This window comes from Diadema antillarum, unplaced genomic scaffold, assembly GCF_040938485.1.
Source record: "Diadema antillarum isolate AM-2024a unplaced genomic scaffold, OU_Dant_1.0 scf00000062, whole genome shotgun sequence".
NCBI classification, from domain to species: domain Eukaryota; kingdom Metazoa; phylum Echinodermata; class Echinoidea; order Diadematoida; family Diadematidae; genus Diadema; species Diadema antillarum.
The window spans coordinates 2,611,138-2,627,924 of record NW_027270951.1 but is presented as its reverse complement, the minus strand read 5'-3'; the positions used below and the strand labels follow the sequence as shown (position 1 = coordinate 2,627,924).

The 16,787-nt window shown below is 40.0% G+C and overlaps 1 protein-coding gene across 1 annotated transcript in view; it reads left to right on the top strand.

The window, feature by feature from the left end:
* LOC139716191 (guanine nucleotide-binding protein G(s) subunit alpha-like) overlaps positions 1 to 15,708 on the top strand; it is a 91,776-nt gene extending 76,068 nt beyond the window's left edge. Inside the window, exons 7-12 of the mRNA XM_071627758.1 lie at positions 1,588 to 1,661; positions 2,575 to 2,633; positions 8,292 to 8,412; positions 12,244 to 12,374; positions 13,388 to 13,455; positions 14,208 to 15,708. Of these exons, the coding sequence (XP_071483859.1) occupies positions 1,588 to 1,661; positions 2,575 to 2,633; positions 8,292 to 8,412; positions 12,244 to 12,374; positions 13,388 to 13,455; positions 14,208 to 14,354 (600 nt within the window). The 3' untranslated portion in view covers positions 14,355 to 15,708. The remainder of the gene's footprint in view (positions 1 to 1,587; positions 1,662 to 2,574; positions 2,634 to 8,291; positions 8,413 to 12,243; positions 12,375 to 13,387; positions 13,456 to 14,207) is intronic.
* The last annotated feature ends 1,079 nt before the right edge of the window (positions 15,709 to 16,787 follow it).

The window sequence follows — 16,787 nt, the reverse complement described above, 5'->3', positions numbered from 1 at the left end:
GAAATTTTTGTGGTGTTGAAATTTTTGCGCATTTCGCGCAACCAGAAGCTAGCACAAAATTAAAAGCATGCGTATATTTTTGCGTGCCATTATGTTCCAGTAGCTGATGTCTTGATTCCGCGAAATTAAAAACACGTTAAACTCTTCTTACCTGGCCAAGCGCGAAAAATTAGTCACGCGAAAATATCCACACTTACAGTACCCTTCCCCCCTTGAAGGGAATTCACTTGCTGTTCACCAAACACACTTTTTAAAATTATCAGGGTTTATTTTCAAAACTTGAGGGTTCTTTGCTTAACAGCAAATGTAAAGAAAGTATGCATGAAAGTGAAGAGGGAAGGAGAGGGGGGAAAACAACAATTTGCAGGCACTTGCTTGGGGAAATTCCCTTCAGGAAACCTTTTGGACATTCTAAGCCTGTGTTGCAGGTTCAATCTCCCTCTTCAGAGGAACCTCATCATAAATTTACTCCATTGGGAATATTAAATTCAAGGAGGTATTGCTTGGGCAAATTGGAAGGGAACAAGGATATAGATCTGGGCATTAGAAGGACATGATTTGGCAACAGATGCCAGGAACCCTTGGGAAGGGGTTAAAGACCCAACAGCCTCGATCAATTGCCTCCAGTTCCATAACATCCTTATTCTCTCAAATTGCATTCTTTTTACCGCATTTTGACCTGACAAACTTGATTAATTTACTCATTGTTTCCACAGCATCCTGATTTCTTCAAAACGATAATGCATGGAGCGTGTTTGTCGGTTTGCTCATATTTTTGGGGGCATTATTTTCTTCCACAATTGACAGGGAATCTAACCACAAACCAGCCCCGCATATCTCCCCGCTAAGATTATCCACGTACCTGGACCAAGACCTCAAAGCACACTGCTTGACAATGAGTGTTCTCTACCTCCAAGACACTCGCTCACTCACTGTATTGTGGACAGGAGGTAGCACTCTTGAGTTTACCATCTCTTGATGATGTACAGAAAAGTCTTGTGACATCAGTGTAGTACAATACTTGGATTCTTTGCAGTCCAAAACATCACTGACATAGAATGTCATCGTATCATAGAGGTCTAGGAGCATACTACCTCCTCTAAGATGTTCATGAACAGCTCCTTAGTTGAACTGAGTTTTTGGATGATAACTTTCTCTCAATGGCATTTACAAATCCCATGACAGAGGCTTGTTTTCATGGTCAAAAGCATAGAATAATACATCTATTTTTTGATGTTCTGCAGAAGAGTGTACATGTCTAGAGATTAAATGCATTCACACTCCAAACATGCATATATGCCCACCCTCTGATGAATGGTAAATGTTTCATAAACCAATGGGTCAAATGATAATTGATCTGCGTACAAACTAATTTTTTTCCCCCCTGTTGGATCAGAAAAGTTTATTCCTTGCAAGAGAAACTACATTTGGCATAGTAGGAATCTCATTATGACCTACAATGACTACATGTAGATAGTATTATATGTTCATGTGCAAAATTTCCCTACATTTCAAATTTATATTTTACCATCTTCTTTGCATTACATTCTCTTTTCTTTTGTATGTGTGTGTCGCTACTATTTCCAGGACATTCTCCGGTGTCGTGTTCTGACGTCAGGCATCTTCGAAACGAAATTCCAAGTTGACAAGGTCAACTTCCAGTAAGTGGTCGCCATATTTCCAAGCAAACCGCTCACACCGAGTGGCCCAGGGTAACCTCTGCCCATCTGTTGTTGCCTAGAGAGCTTTGGGGGGAACAGGCTGCTGTATTGCCGCTACTGCTGCTGCTGCCCACCGAGCACCAAAACATTGTAGCAATCTGGTCAAACTAAATCAAATACTCAAAAGGGATAACTTCCTGAAATGTGGTGTGACATGCGTCAAACTTTTTCCCCAAAGATTGTCTCTCCACAGTCAAGTCAAAAGATGTCACGGAAGTTCGAAAGATGTCGCCAAAGTTACCACGAATCAGTCTTGTCCACATCATAAGATAGTCAGTGACAATAGACTTCAGTGATCTAAAGCTAAGAATATGGGAAGGGGATTCTGGCCTTATGGCATTCTTCCTGAGAAATGCATATGTCGTTCCATTTAGGACCGCACTGAGGAAGTTCTGAAGAGCACTACATTTGTTCAGGTCTACAATGAAATGAATTACATGAGCCAAGACAATTCCAGTCTCAAAGCAAAAATTATTTCATGTTGCAGTTTGGATTCCAGACACTGCAGATATTGAGAGTCGATTTCCAAATATGTCACTCTCATTTTGGAGAGGCTCTTCTTCATGTGTTTTTTTACTTAGTTCCAAAAAAGTCATCAGAATAAAAATTTGAAGATTAAAATGAAGTATAAATGCTTACGAAAATTACTGATGGAGAATATGGTCAGATTCCTTGATTTTATACTACTACTCAGTATCAATGATAAATTAAGCATTAAAGAGGCCATTGAAAGTTTGCAACTGAAACAGACAGTATGTTTCATTCTAATCCTCTAGTATATCATTAGTACGATGAGTGTTTTTATTTGAAGTCATAAACTACACTTGTTTTTCTGTCTTTTTTCACCACACAGCATGTTCGACGTAGGAGGGCAGCGAGACGAGAGGAGAAAATGGATCCAGTGTTTCAATGGTAAACTAGCATCCTGTGTATCTACATTAATATAAGACCATCATTCCAAATGTGATGTTTGAAAATCAAAGCGAAGGGGCCTAGTGGAAGAGAGGAGTTATTCCAGAAGCGGTCTACCGTATGTCCCCCCAAAGATTACAACGGGACCCTCCGCAATGATAACTTTAAAAATAGTGAATCAATCCAAATACAATTTTAGGATACGAAACTATAACTCACTGCCCACATCTTACAGAAAACCCCATTCGATTTGCTTCAGTGGTCAAAGAGAAATGAGGAATTTTGTAGAGCATGTCAGGAATCTCTTACCTCCAAGTTCTGTCTATTGTGTTCACACACAAGAGCATCCAAGTGCTAAACTTGGAAGAATCAGACTCATGACATGCTTTACAGCAATCCACATTTCTCTGTGACCGCTTAACCAAATTGAATGGGGTTTCCTGCAAAATAAAGCTAAGATGTTATATATATTTTAAGACCCTGAAGTAGCATTTAGACAATTCAATCATATTGGGTGTTATCAATGCGATAATCTGATTGTAATATTTTTTTGGGACATACTGTACAGAGATAGCCCACTTTGTAGCACCTTTCCCTGTTTACTTTCATGCATATACACGACCTAACAAGCCTATAGTGCACTGTGCCACTGACAGACAAAACATTTTTTGTAGACACGATTAAATTCCAGTGAATGTTCAAACATCTACCATTTCATATTTACATAAACCTGCATTTTGTTCATCCCCTGATATTTCTTTTGATATGTCCAACAGCTGGCGGTCATGCAAGAGAAATTCTTATTAAACACATTCTTGCAGTACACTTTATCCCCAGTTATTATCAGCAGGGCAAAATAAGTTGTCGGTAGCGTGGGCATATCGCTTACGACATCGTAAATTTCCAAGCCTGTGCATTTTCTTGGGATTTGATCTTGTCTGTAAACGTCAGCAGGAGGGATGAAAACTAGGACACTTAGAATTCTGATTTTTTTTTCTTTTTTTTTTTGGGGGGGGGGGAAGGGGAGGGGAGAGGAAAAGTTTATGTGAGTTCAGTGTATGATCATGGTAATCTGTTATTAGTTTTGGGTATTTGCATTTCAGTGTCACATTTTGTCTGTGCAACGTGAAATACTCTTCAGGGAATTCTCCTAATTTACTGTGTGTGATTAACTCCTTGTCCAGCCATCCCCAAAGGGTGTCATGAATTTCCTGCGTCTTCTCAATCCTAATTGTTCAAAGTTCACCAATGAAAGTGTGTCGGCAAAATAGGGCATTAGAGAAGACTTGTAGAGTATATGTGAAAACAAAGAATAAGACAGTGTGTTCATTTCTGTGGGCTTCACGTGTAGCCTGACGAAAGAAAGAAAGAATGTAGCTGGTGTGATTCTGACGTAAGGATTGAGGTGATGAATTTTAGGAGCATTGGCAGAAGAAAAAGCTTTTCCCTCTGCAACATTCAAGGAGCTTGCGAGGACTGAAGTGAAAAAAAAAGGAGAACATCTTTGCTCATTACCATGGTCCATTTCTTGTTCATATAGAAATATACCGGTATGCACACATGATAGAACTCCCAACTTTTACAGTGGTATTTCTTTAGGTGCAGACCCTTTTGTATTGCCATAAAGAGTAGAGTGCAACGCTTTAGGTTAGCCTGGTCGTAGCGTGGTGTGTACGCCATATATTTAGCAAGTCTAATTTTTTCCGAATCAGGACTTCCCAACAATTTTGCAAGTGGTTAAATTCACGATTATGGAGTACGATAATGAACTTAGAGATGTATGTTTGCATGTTGTATTGATGTCAAGATTAAAGTTAACTAATAATTTTGGGTGTTTTCAAATTTGCGAATGGCACTGGACTTGCGAAATTGGAGTAAATAAAAACCTTGCAAAATAGTTGGCATATACAATATTGCCGCATGTAGTGGTTGTGCAGAAATTTAAAAGAAAAATGAAGGCTAGAATGTTGTAACATATGCTTGTGGGTAAATGTTTATTAATCACATTAAGTCAAATGTGTACATAGTGAAATTTTCTACAAGGTTTTTGTACCAGTTGACTCTGGGACATCAAAATATGATGAATTAATACATTACTATTGTAGAAATTGACTGATTGAATGCTACGAGAAGCAGTAATAATTTGTCTTTATCACCAGAAGCATGAGAGTAGTATTATTATGAACTGCATAAGAGTCTTGAGATTGTTACATGGTGAAATGTTCATCAAACAGCTGCAGAATATAGAGCGCGAGTCTGAAGATTTCTTTACCATTCGACACATCCCTGGTTGACATGTAATTCCATGTTTCAATGAAGACAAATATACTTTAAAAAAAAAAAATCACATTACTGTTATGTCTTTCCTAAAAGGGAAAATTGCAACCAACATAAATAGAATGTCCATTCTGTTTCCTATCAGTGAATGACTATCTATAGTTTGTGCCATAATGTGGTTTGTCATGCCTCGGACATCCTTACAAAGAAGTCTGTAGGGTAGAGGCTGTTGGAGAAAGACAAGGTGTTGAAGTATGTTCCTTGTATTTAATATGTGTAAAATCACAGTGCATCTTTTAAAGCTATATGACCTTTGATAGTTTGACCATTTCTCCGGCAAATTCATGATGGGTAGTTACAGAGAAAAAAAAAGAGGGGGGTGCTAAATAAGGGTTTCATACTACTGGCAGCTTGTGTGTTTTATGCAATGTTCCACCTGTGCATATCCATGTGTGCACTGAGGCGGCATACTATTTTATCAGCAGATTTATGTCAAGTTTCTCTGCATTTGCCAACGTCACAGAAAATTAGCATATATCACTGTGCCACATTTCATGTTATTGCAGTAAACCAAATTTTGATAAAAGTAGCTGATGTTATATCTTGTTCCAATGTGTCAAAGCTTACATAGAGTTAGCTCTATAATGTCTTGGTTGCTGGAAGGAAGAAGTAGAAAAAAAGATGAAGTGGGTCTGGAAGGCAAAGACTACAGATGTCAAATTTGTCAGGCAGTCCTATAATAGCTGTGCTATTTTTAGCCCACAAGTGTTGAATCAAGCTGCAGGTATACTTCCTTCTCTCTATATCACCAGCCTGTCCTACTCCCAGAGCTATCCTGTTCCACATATTATACACTCACCACCCCCCCCCCCCCCCCCCCCCCAATGCTCGCTCACTCACTCACACACAGATGCATATATGGGCCATGTTCAAATATTGACACATTAGCTAGTCCTAGCCTTCAGCCTAAACACTTTTGGAGAAAAAAAAAATATAGAGGCACACATGCATGCACATTCTGCTTGAGTAATGCTGGTATTGATGCATATTATAATATTCCCTGTCCACTTATACTTGTAAGGACAGTGAGAAATTAAAGATGTGATTTGGTACTGAAAATGACTTATTCTCGATAATTCAATTTTTTTTTTTCAAAAGGTGGGGGGGGGGGAGGAGGAGGGATGGGGGTTGGTAAAAAGGGTGTTTCTGTGTGAGTATGCAGTAAAGCTGATGAGCGCATTTAATAGTGAAAGACAAACCAAAACTAAGCAAAACAAATAATATGACACTAGAGTGTCTACAAATTCTTGTATCTATATGTTGAGTGTCTGTTCGAAGCATTATTACCACTAGTATGTACCTCAACAGGCATAAGTCACAAGGAGCTAACATTATACATGACTGGGACACTTCTCATTATAGAGCTGGGCAAATGACCCTATGAAAATATGCATGAGAGAAGGTTTAGTGGTAGAAATATGTACATCATTTCTTCCCTTGGTACATTTAGGTTGTTTTGTCTCCAAAACCAAAGTAGATCAACAGTACCAGGAGGTTTACAAACCTTCAGCAAATTTCTTCACAGTTGCTGGATTATTTCTGACTTTGGTGTAAGGATCTAGAATACTTCCCACCAAGGGAATTCATTTACCAGTACTGTAGTGAATAGTGAGCATGATTTCAAATGATAAGAGGAAATGCCTGTAAATCATACATGTATGTGACATCAAAACATTGTTGCCACTCATGCTATTGAAAAGGAAATGGGTGTTTACATAGACATACATCCCAATTGATGTTTAATAAAGCGCTGAAACCTCATTGTGATGTTGATTTCCCTTTGTCCCCAAAGTGGTTGGTAATTAGGCCAGGGCACAGTCTCTGGTTCGCAGGTTCGCAGCCATAGGTGTTGGAATGCTGGTGGGACTTTATGCCTCCGTGTACAATGTATGGCACAGACCTCCTTCGCAGAAAAGGGGAAGTTTGCACTACGAAAGAAAAAAAATAGCGAATAGCTCAGCAAATGGTATGCATGAAGTATTTTAATGGCTGTATTATCTAAAGACAATGCTTTGTACATGGCATTATACACAGGGATGTATGTGAATAGGTGTATTGTCCCACAAAGTGAAACTAAGGACATAATGAACATAAGAAGTGTGTTGGATTATGATTTATCTTTATCTTCATCCAATCTCTCACTCTCTGTATGTCTGCCTGCCTGCCTCCCCCCCCCCCCCCCCTTATCTACCTCGGTTGAATTACTGGTGTGTACCGTGTGGTCATTACGTAGATGTACTGGATACTCACTGTGGAATACATTATCAGTCCCGGCATTTCATACTGTACATGTGCACAGGTTTTAGTGGTCCTCTACATCTTGTGTGTGTGTTAGGGAGGGGGTTGGGTAACATGATCAACAAAATAAGATTACTGGTATGCAGTTGTTTTTGCCATTTAAGCACTTTACACTGTCATGAAGGAAAAGAAATAGCTATTCACTTATCTTAAAACATTCAAAAATATTAACTCTGATCCCAGCATAATTGTGGCGTGCACATGTATATGAACTGGTGCACAGTAGACAATACAGTACATAAAAAATGTGCGTGATAGTACTGTACTCTATCGCAAAATTAACCACTCGCGAAATTGTCAGGAAGTCCTGATTTGCGAAAAAATTAGACTTTGCTAAATATATATATGGCGTATACAGTTTCTGGAGTCTATTGTTGGAGTGGGGTGATGTAGGGGAACCCCCTTCACATTGTACTACACTGACTTTTAGCATTGTGAGCCAACTTGGCCTGTGTTCACAGGGTCATGGAAAGGGGTGTACTGTTTCACGAAGCCAATTCATGTGCCTGTTGCCTTTCTCTCTGTCACACTTTTTTTTTTTTTTTTCATCACTGTGCACAAGGTGCACTCATTGATTGACACCATTAATGATTAATCCGTTGAGGATTGGCTGCTTTTGCTATAACACTCATTTCCCATAGACACCTGCCTGACTATACTCGGGACCAGTCTTCAACGGATTAATACTGCTTACAAGTGTAGTTGAAGTGCCAACCAAGTTTGGTATATGATCTCCTGACTTTCCTTCCAGTTTGGCCAAGTGCTGTGAAATGGTTGTTCTGACCAAGTGATTGGGATAATCTATATCAAAGGTGTAAAAATCTGATGACAATCAGTTTGTATGAACCATTCCAGTGATTTATTTAACATATCTTATTCTCTCTGCTGTGTGCAGTATACAAGAGAAGATATTAAAACCAGGAATTTTCGTGTGCATTTTAAATTAGTGAACTTCGCGAGAACTAGATTTGCGAAATTTTAATACATGTGAAAGTTTCCTTTCTATGTCTGGTTTCTTCGTAGACGTGACGGCCATCATCTTCGTGGTTGCCTGCAGTAGTTACAACCTGGTGTTGAGGGAAGACCCCAACCAGAATCGGCTACGGGAGTCACTGGAACTCTTCAGGAGCATCTGGAATAACAGGTGGGTGATAGTAATGGACGAATATGTGAAGGAAGAAAGCAAACTAATCAAAGAAAGAGAAGAAGGACAGGATGAAGGATTAATGAAAAGGAGGACATGATGAAGAAATAAGGAATGAAAGAAGGAAGAAAAAAGGACAGAATAAAGAAATGAAGAGTGTAAGGAAAGAATGAATGGAAGAAAAAAGGAAAGAGGGGCTGGAAAAAAGTAAGAGAACGTAGGGAGGAAGAGATAGATGTCATTGGATTGCAGGAAAACGTTTCAGCATTCCATCAGGAGGTCATGGGTTCAAACCCCAGCTAGCACACAGCTCCTGTCTTCCAGTATGTCACTGGCAGACAAACCGCCTTACCTCAACCTAAGTGGATGCCGGTGAACAGGACAAGAAGAAGGTATATGCACAGGACCAGGCTTATGAAACGGTGACTGAGCAGGAATTCTCTTCCTGTTGGTGTGAAGTTTGGCTGCAGCAGTTGTGGTGATCTGAAGCCCCATGTCCATAGCATTAGGGATGGGTGCGGGGGAGGGGGAGGGGGATAACTAGATCAAAACACCATGATCATTGCCTGTAATGGTTCATTCCTGAACAAGGAACAATGCATACCTCATGTGGCATTGATTGTCAAATGTGGCTTAGTTTGCGACATATATGCATGGGACCAAAGAAATGGTTTTTGAAAAAAAAAACATGGTTATGAAACAGAAAAAGTTACCTCCAAATTAATTTACCTCACCTCTGGACAATGTACATGATTTTTTATTTATTTTTATTTTTATTTTTATTTTTATTTTTTGGGGGGTGGTTTAAGTTACTGTACACTGTATGTGTGTTTCTCAGTTTGCTTTCATTTAGAAATGATTTGATTTTAATTGATACACAGCTGTCTTGTCTTTTAAGTGGAAGAAAATTAAAGATAAAGATTTGATGAATGGATGAGCAAGGAAAGATATGAGGTGGTATTGCAAACTTGCGTTCTGCTATCTTAGATTGTCTCTAAAATGTACCGTCGCACACAGCTTGGACACTGGAGAGCTTAGGGTTGATATATGTGAGCTTTGGGTAAAGCATTATACCTGATTACTTGGAATGTGGTTTGACTGGGGAGAGTGAGTGTATCACAACCTATTAGCCACTGGAATGGGATCAAGGACGCATTTAGTAAGGATTGTGTAAAATTGGAATGTGAGGGGAGGGGTGTTGTATCATGTTTGGGGAAGAAAAAAATAGATTTTGGCAAGAACTGCTACCAATATCCAGGGCTGAATGCCCGAAACTCAAAGTGACTTCAGGAGTCGTGACAAAGTAGTCACTATCCAACACTATCTAGCCATACAGCCTCCTCCCCCACCCCACTCTTTCTCATCTTGACCCCTCTTTGTAGCCCCACCCCCACCCCCCTCCCCAAATCGCCATTCCCCTGATTCCGGAGCGGATGCCCTGTCAGCACCCATCACCCCTCCAGGGTCCTAAACAGGCAGGTCCAGGTGATGTTAGCCCATCAAGATTCCCTCTCTCCTATGATTCATTCCATGTCCTCACTACACAGTGACTCATCTTTTTCCCCCTTTTCCCCTCTTTCTTTCTTTCTTTCTTTTTTCCCCTTCTTTCCTTTTTCATTTCTCTTATTGATGTGTTTTGGGGAACCGTGAATATTTCATTCAATAGGGGAAGAAGGCCAGAATGTAATTTGTTTGTTTGTTTGTTCTGATGGTTGGTTATTTCTTTCCCAGTGATATGGAGGAGTGAACGAGAGAGGCACTAGGTTATTATAATGAAGGAGTCTTCTGGGTTCCAATCCCCAGATCAGACTTCTGGGCGAATGTCTTCCTTGAGATCAAGACTCAAAGACACAAGAAGTTGTTGATATGAGCTTTTGTTGAAGCTGTGATTGTAACTTGGAGGGGTTGCAAGTTCTGTTTTGTTCACTCGCTTGTTTGCTTTGCCAGAGTATCTTTTCATTGCATTTGATGGTTGAACTCCATTCTGATGTGAAATAGATATAGCGCAATTTGGGGCAAGTTTTCACAACGTATCTTTCGTAACCACTTGTTCGCCAATCCAACATCATGTTACTGTTCTCTGTACATAGTGTGTCGTCGCTGTATGAATCCATGCAACATATGCACACATTGGCTTTTGTGTCACATTTCTGGGTAACATGTTGAATTATAGCCATTGGTGTAGACCCCTGGCATGTCATGTGACTTAACAGTGTGTGGGTTGGCCATGTGACAAGTCGTATCTGTGTCTGCATGAGCATCAAATAAGTGTGAGGGGACACATCTTAAATGTATTAGAAAGATGGTTCTTTTTTTTTTTTGGGGGGGGGGGGGGAGGAGGGAGTTGGAAAATTGTGAAAGGGGGAAATGCATGGTTTTCATGCCATGTGTGATTCAATGAGTACATACTCCTCAGAACAGGTTCTAGCCCAGACGATGCTTCTGTGCATGAATTAGTTGCATACTTTGCTAGTTTCTGTCAAAATAACTAAAAAAGTTATGAACAGATTTGGATGAAACTTGCAGGAAAAGTTGATGATGACACAAGGAACAGATAAATAAATTTTGGTTGTGATCCGGGAAATGTTATGAATTTTTGAAGGATTAAAAAAAAAAAAACTTATGGCAAATAGGGTCAATGAACTTGGGAGTTCACGCTGTGCATATTTCAGGTTTGCATACGTGCACTAAAGTGCATGCTCTGCTTGGGTTAGGCGCCATGCAGCTGGAATGTGATGACGTAAACAAAAGGCTTCTATATTGGGAAACTTGGCGATTTTCATGCGTATATGGATGGAAATGAAATCCTTGGTGGGGTGGAGGTCTGCGCTCTCCAAGTGCTTTTCTAGTTTCTTTCTTCTTCTTTTTTTTTTACTCAGATTCATATGCAAATAGGAAAAGTATTGTAAGTCTTCTCCTGTTGCTGTTGTTAATTTTTCCCATCTGAACAAAGTGCTTATATCCGGCTCGCCCTGGGAGGCATTGTGTTGAACCCCTTCCTGGTAAGACTTCCCAGAATCTCAGAGGGCTTGCTCAGGCAAGTTGAGTAACCACACGGGCGTTCACCTTCACACAACCTACTTGTCTTCGCTGACAAGAAGATTTACTGCAAGAGAAGATCTAAGCAAAGTTTCTACAAAATCAGCTTTACAGTCGTGAGATCAACTGGATACCCTAATGCTGCTTATGTCATAGAAAAAAAATATGTCTGTGTGTGTGATGGTTACATCAGTGGGTACTCTGTGAACCATAACTATGTGAGAAAATTAGCTTACCTATGAACAGATCAAATTTTCTCTGTTAACCCGTTGAGGATGGTTTGATTTCCCATAGACGCTTGCCCGAGTATACTCAGGACTCATCCTCAAGGGGCTAACATGGATCTAATATCTCTACAGCCCACACCGAAACACAGAGTACCTACAGAGTTACTGCATAAGACTTTGTGCCTACTATCCATAATTACCCATTATTGAAATGTCTCTTATGCCCTGTGACAGCTGTACTTTTAGATAAATGCAGATGTAGTCATTTGTGAGATAATGACAAATTACCTGAGAACTTGCTCATCACTGGAATTTAATAAGAATTCTGCCTTCAACCATGTGAGAGTGAAAAATGTCAGTTGATGGTTTTATTGTGTGCAAATTAAGATTTGAATCTTACTTGTAGTAGCAATTATTATGTCCACACACATAAAAAAAAGATGTTTTTGCATCCCAGTTCAAATTGTGACACAAATAATCGCGACTGTTGGTGGCTGTGTGAATGAGCCTAATGTGATCTCCTTGATCTAATCTGAATCTTAATCCTGTTTTCTCTTGGCTGCAGGTGGTTGCGGACAATCTCAGTTATCCTCTTCCTCAACAAGCAGGACCTGCTGGCAGAGAAGGTCCTGGCAGGCAGGTCCAAGATCGAGGACTACTTCAGCGAGTATGCAATGTATACAATCCCACCCGACGGTAAGGAACATGCCGCCAGCGTATCTCACAAAATTGAAGTGTATGCATTTTCATTTTGCATCAAAGTGAGTGGAAAGTGGGGAAGATTTGATGATAATCTTTATCAAAGCAGAAACGTGAAGGTCTATTCCTTTTCATTCTGCTTCAAATGAATGGAAAGTGGAGTCATTTTGGCCAAAATCTTTACCAGAGCAAAACAGGATGTATATGTATGTGCGTGTGTGTGTGTGTGTGTGTGTGTGTGTGTGTGTGTGTGTGTGTGTGTGTGTGTGTGTGGGTGGGGGGTGATAGAGAAGGCTGGTGCCCTGATCGTTTCTCTGCTTATCTTTACCCTGCTACCGTCATTTTTGACAATATAGACTTCAAAGTTTGTGGCAGTGTGCTGGCGTCAGAATATCTGCAAGTTGAATTCGGTGTGATTTCCCCGTCAGCTATTTAGAAGATGCTTTACAAGATCGGGAGCAATCAAAATTTGTTTAGTGTTTGCTACAGTTACCTCCTTCAATAAAATCTGAATATTGTATGTATTTTAGAAAGATCGTCAGATAACTCCGTATCGGAGTGGAGAGAGAGAGAAAGAAACAATTAAGTGTGAGTGAGAGGTACAGTCATCCTTACACTTTGACAATTGTTGACATGAGTAAAGCCACCAAAGTTTAAAGAGACAAATAAGATTTCGTGAAATTGAAGAAAAAAAAGAAGAAGTTTGACTTAGCAAGTCCATATTGTTGTTCTCAGTAATTCTTGAATTCACTGTTACAGTAGAAAAGGAAAATAATGTTAGTTCACATTTAAGCATGCTGAAATATTCACTCAAAATGTGTTAGTAGTGGGTGTATGAAGGCAGGACCTGAATTGAGTGGCTGTCAATGAGATATCTCATTGAACTGATCACATGTCAATCAACCAACTGTTCTCACACAGCAGTCAATGCTGAAGCTCCGTAAACATGTGATAAAGAGTTCTTCTTCAAACTAACTGCATTACTTTCCCTCACCATTTGTATTGTACAGCCGCAACTGACACTGGTGAGCCAGAGGAAGTCCTGCGAGCAAAGTATTTCATCCGAGATGAATTCCTGGTAAGCCAATGTTGTGCTTTCTCAATGCTGTACTCCCCATAACTTGAAGGTTTCAACTCTTTATACCCATTTTAATGCAGGGTACTCTCCTGTCTGTCTGTTTATTTCTCTCTCTAACTATCTATCTAATCTAGCCTATCTTTTGAATCTATCTGTCTTTCTAATCTATCTGGCTATCTATCTATCTCATCTGTCTATCTAATATATCTATTTAACTGTGCATTATCTATTTATCTGTCTAATCTATATATACAGACACATATCAATCTATCTTTCTGATCTATCAATCTATCTATCTTTCTCATATCTTTTTACCTCTTCTCCCATTCTCTTCTGCTGTCATGTTCCCATTTCTCTATCCACATGGTCTTCATTCTCATCATATTATTCATTTATTGTAGCATCTACAGGACCTGTTAATACCCGTCATGGCTGAATATGTGACTGTAAATTGCTTGAACTTGCATAGAGTCCCATGTTTATTCAGTTCCAAAAAAGACCAAACTGAGATTTCTTTGTGAATTGCATGTGTGCTGGAATTACCTTTCTCTGTCTTGTTCTGTTGTCCTTTAGTATGATCTTTAAACCAAAGTCCGGAGGGAAATACTGGAATGTAAAATTAGGGATATTCTGCCCAGAGAACAAATGCATGCAAAACAATTCATGAGCATGTAAAAGAACTCTGGATAGCTCACCAATAATCTTGTGTCATCTCTTTGCCCAAACCCACTCAACCCTACCCATGCCAACAGCGCATCAGCACAGCCAGCGGCGACGGCCGACACTACTGCTACCCTCACTTCACCTGTGCCGTGGACACGGAGAACATCCGACGGGTCTTCGACGACTGTCGGGACATCATCCAGAGGATGCACCTCCGGCAGTACGAGCTGCTGTGACCTTTGACCGGCCAGTCCCTCGCGGAGCCAGCGGGGTGACTCGACGCGCAGCAGCACTAATGGTCATTTCTATTAGATGCCCCCTTCCCTTGCCCCTGTGGAGAGATGGAAGGATAGAGCGAGAGAGGATGGAGGAGGAGGAGAAGGAAAGAGATACGAGAGGTGGATGCGGGGCAAGTTACGAGAGAAAATATTAGGAATTAAGACAGATAAATCGCCAACTTTGTAAAAAAAAGGAAAAAATCAACTAAACAATCCAAGCTGCTGTGTTTTCCTTCCACCAGATTTTGTGGATTGACAGAAGAAGCAAAGAATGAATAGTGAGTGGAAGACATTTTTTCATACCTAGTGGCTGTATAAAGGCTCTGTGCTGGATGTGGAGAATCATTTCTTGATTTTTGTAACTTTTCTGTTCGTGTTCGTTTCTTTTTTTTTTATTTTATTGTAATTGACGTAGAATCTGATCTGATCGAGCAACACAGTGGTGATTGTTCTAGATGGACATTTGTTCTTGGAGTTGGCATGTGTGGCATATCAAAGGTTTAAAAAGACAAAAAACGAAAAAAAAAATACAATTATGAACATACATGTATGTGAAAAATCTGAAGAGTTTTTAAAAGGTCATTCTGTTGCAATTATGAGTAGTAAGCATCAAGGCATTGTAGAAGCTATGAGCGTATAAACATTTATTGCTCTACGTTGAGCTGTAGATATGGAGAGTGAGAGAGAGCGACCGAGTAAGAGAGAAAGAGTGTAAGAAAGGATGAGAGAGAGAGTGAGAAAGAGAGTGTGAGAGATTGACAGAAGGAGAGGAAGAGAATTTCTTGGCTCTCTGTACCAGTGTAACAGTTGCAGGGCCATATCCAGGTTATGGCACAAAACCTCTCATTTTAGTTCAAAATTTGTGTTTCCTCATAGACTTCTTTTTGTATTACAACAGCAGAGTTGTAGTCTGTGTTTTTAATAATCCTCAGATCGGTTGATAAGGACCACACTTCGTAAGTAATCATTTGTGTCCTTTTTACTATTCTAAGCATGCAGAACATGTAAATATTTCAAAAAAACTGAAGGAAAAAAAACAGTTGATACAAATTTCAGAAAAAACCAGGAGATCAATGTTTGAGAGAAATAACGAATAATTGCACTTTTTCAGCGCAAACATTTCTTTTATCAAACAGCTATCCTGGTTTTTCTTCTTCTTTTTTTTTTTTTTTGGTAGAGAATGCATATGTAAGCACAGAATTATGTAAATATTATGTCTTCATCTGTCCATTTGTCTCTTCTCTGTGTTATCTATCTATATTTATATCAATGGCTGTCCCCCATAGAAGTGTGATATTTACTGTGATATCAAAGGCAGCATCACACACAAATAATATTTTGTCATTTCTGTTCCCTTCCCCCCCCCCTCTCCCCCTCCCCCTCCCCCCCCACCACACCCCCCCCCCCCCCCCCCTTGATAGCACCATGGAGGTGAAACAAGAATTAATTTGTTCCCTTCTCTTTCGGTCAAGGTAGCCATGCGCGCACACCTCTCAGTGACTGGGCAGCTAATAGGAAAGTACGCCCTCGTGTGTCCCTTGGCGCACACAGTTGAGGTATCATGGCAGTACCGCCTGTTGTCGAACCACTGTGGGACAAGATATACTCCAGTAGCACCACCAAGAAGAAAGTGGGGGGGGGGGGGGGGGGGGGGGGGAAGAGAATATTTATATGATCGATACACATCAAATATTTGGGATAGGTAGGTTAGAGTAAAAACAAACAACAAAAAAATGCACCCAACATTTTGACCCTCCGTTATGATATAGTCTTTGAGTCATGCCTAGGTAATCTGTCCAAACCAAAGGGGGGAGGGGGCGAAAGGGAATATCTGTATGTATACCAGTATTTGACACAAACTTGACTCGTTAACCTCAAGATCTGGTTAAGGTCATCAATGGTGGAAGAATAAGAGGAAAATTACATAGACAGATGTCTGTGACACATCCATGTGACTTGGAAGGAACTTTTATCTCATGCTTGCATACTGGAATGATTTTAGAATTGGAAAGGGAACACAAAGTTGTTGTTTTTTTATTTAATTCATGATAAGTCTTACATATTGAATTGAATTCAAACGTCTGTAGAGAGCATACTGTCATGTAAGAACCCAGGAAAACAATTCCTCATATTCTCCTTCTTCTTGTGTCTACAGCAATAACATATTCAGGGGCTGCCCTAAGGTAACTGTAAACCTGAAATGGCACTTTCAGGAGTTCATACGCTGAAAATGTTTCTCCTGATTTTGAGAGGAGAAAATCATTTAGTTGCAGATGGCTCACTGTCAGCCCCAGTGACACAAGAGTGGGGTGGGGGAGGGGGTTCTCTCTCCTCTTTCTCTCTCTCTTTTTTTTTTTTTTTTTTTTTTTTTTTTGAGGGGGGGGGGTGATT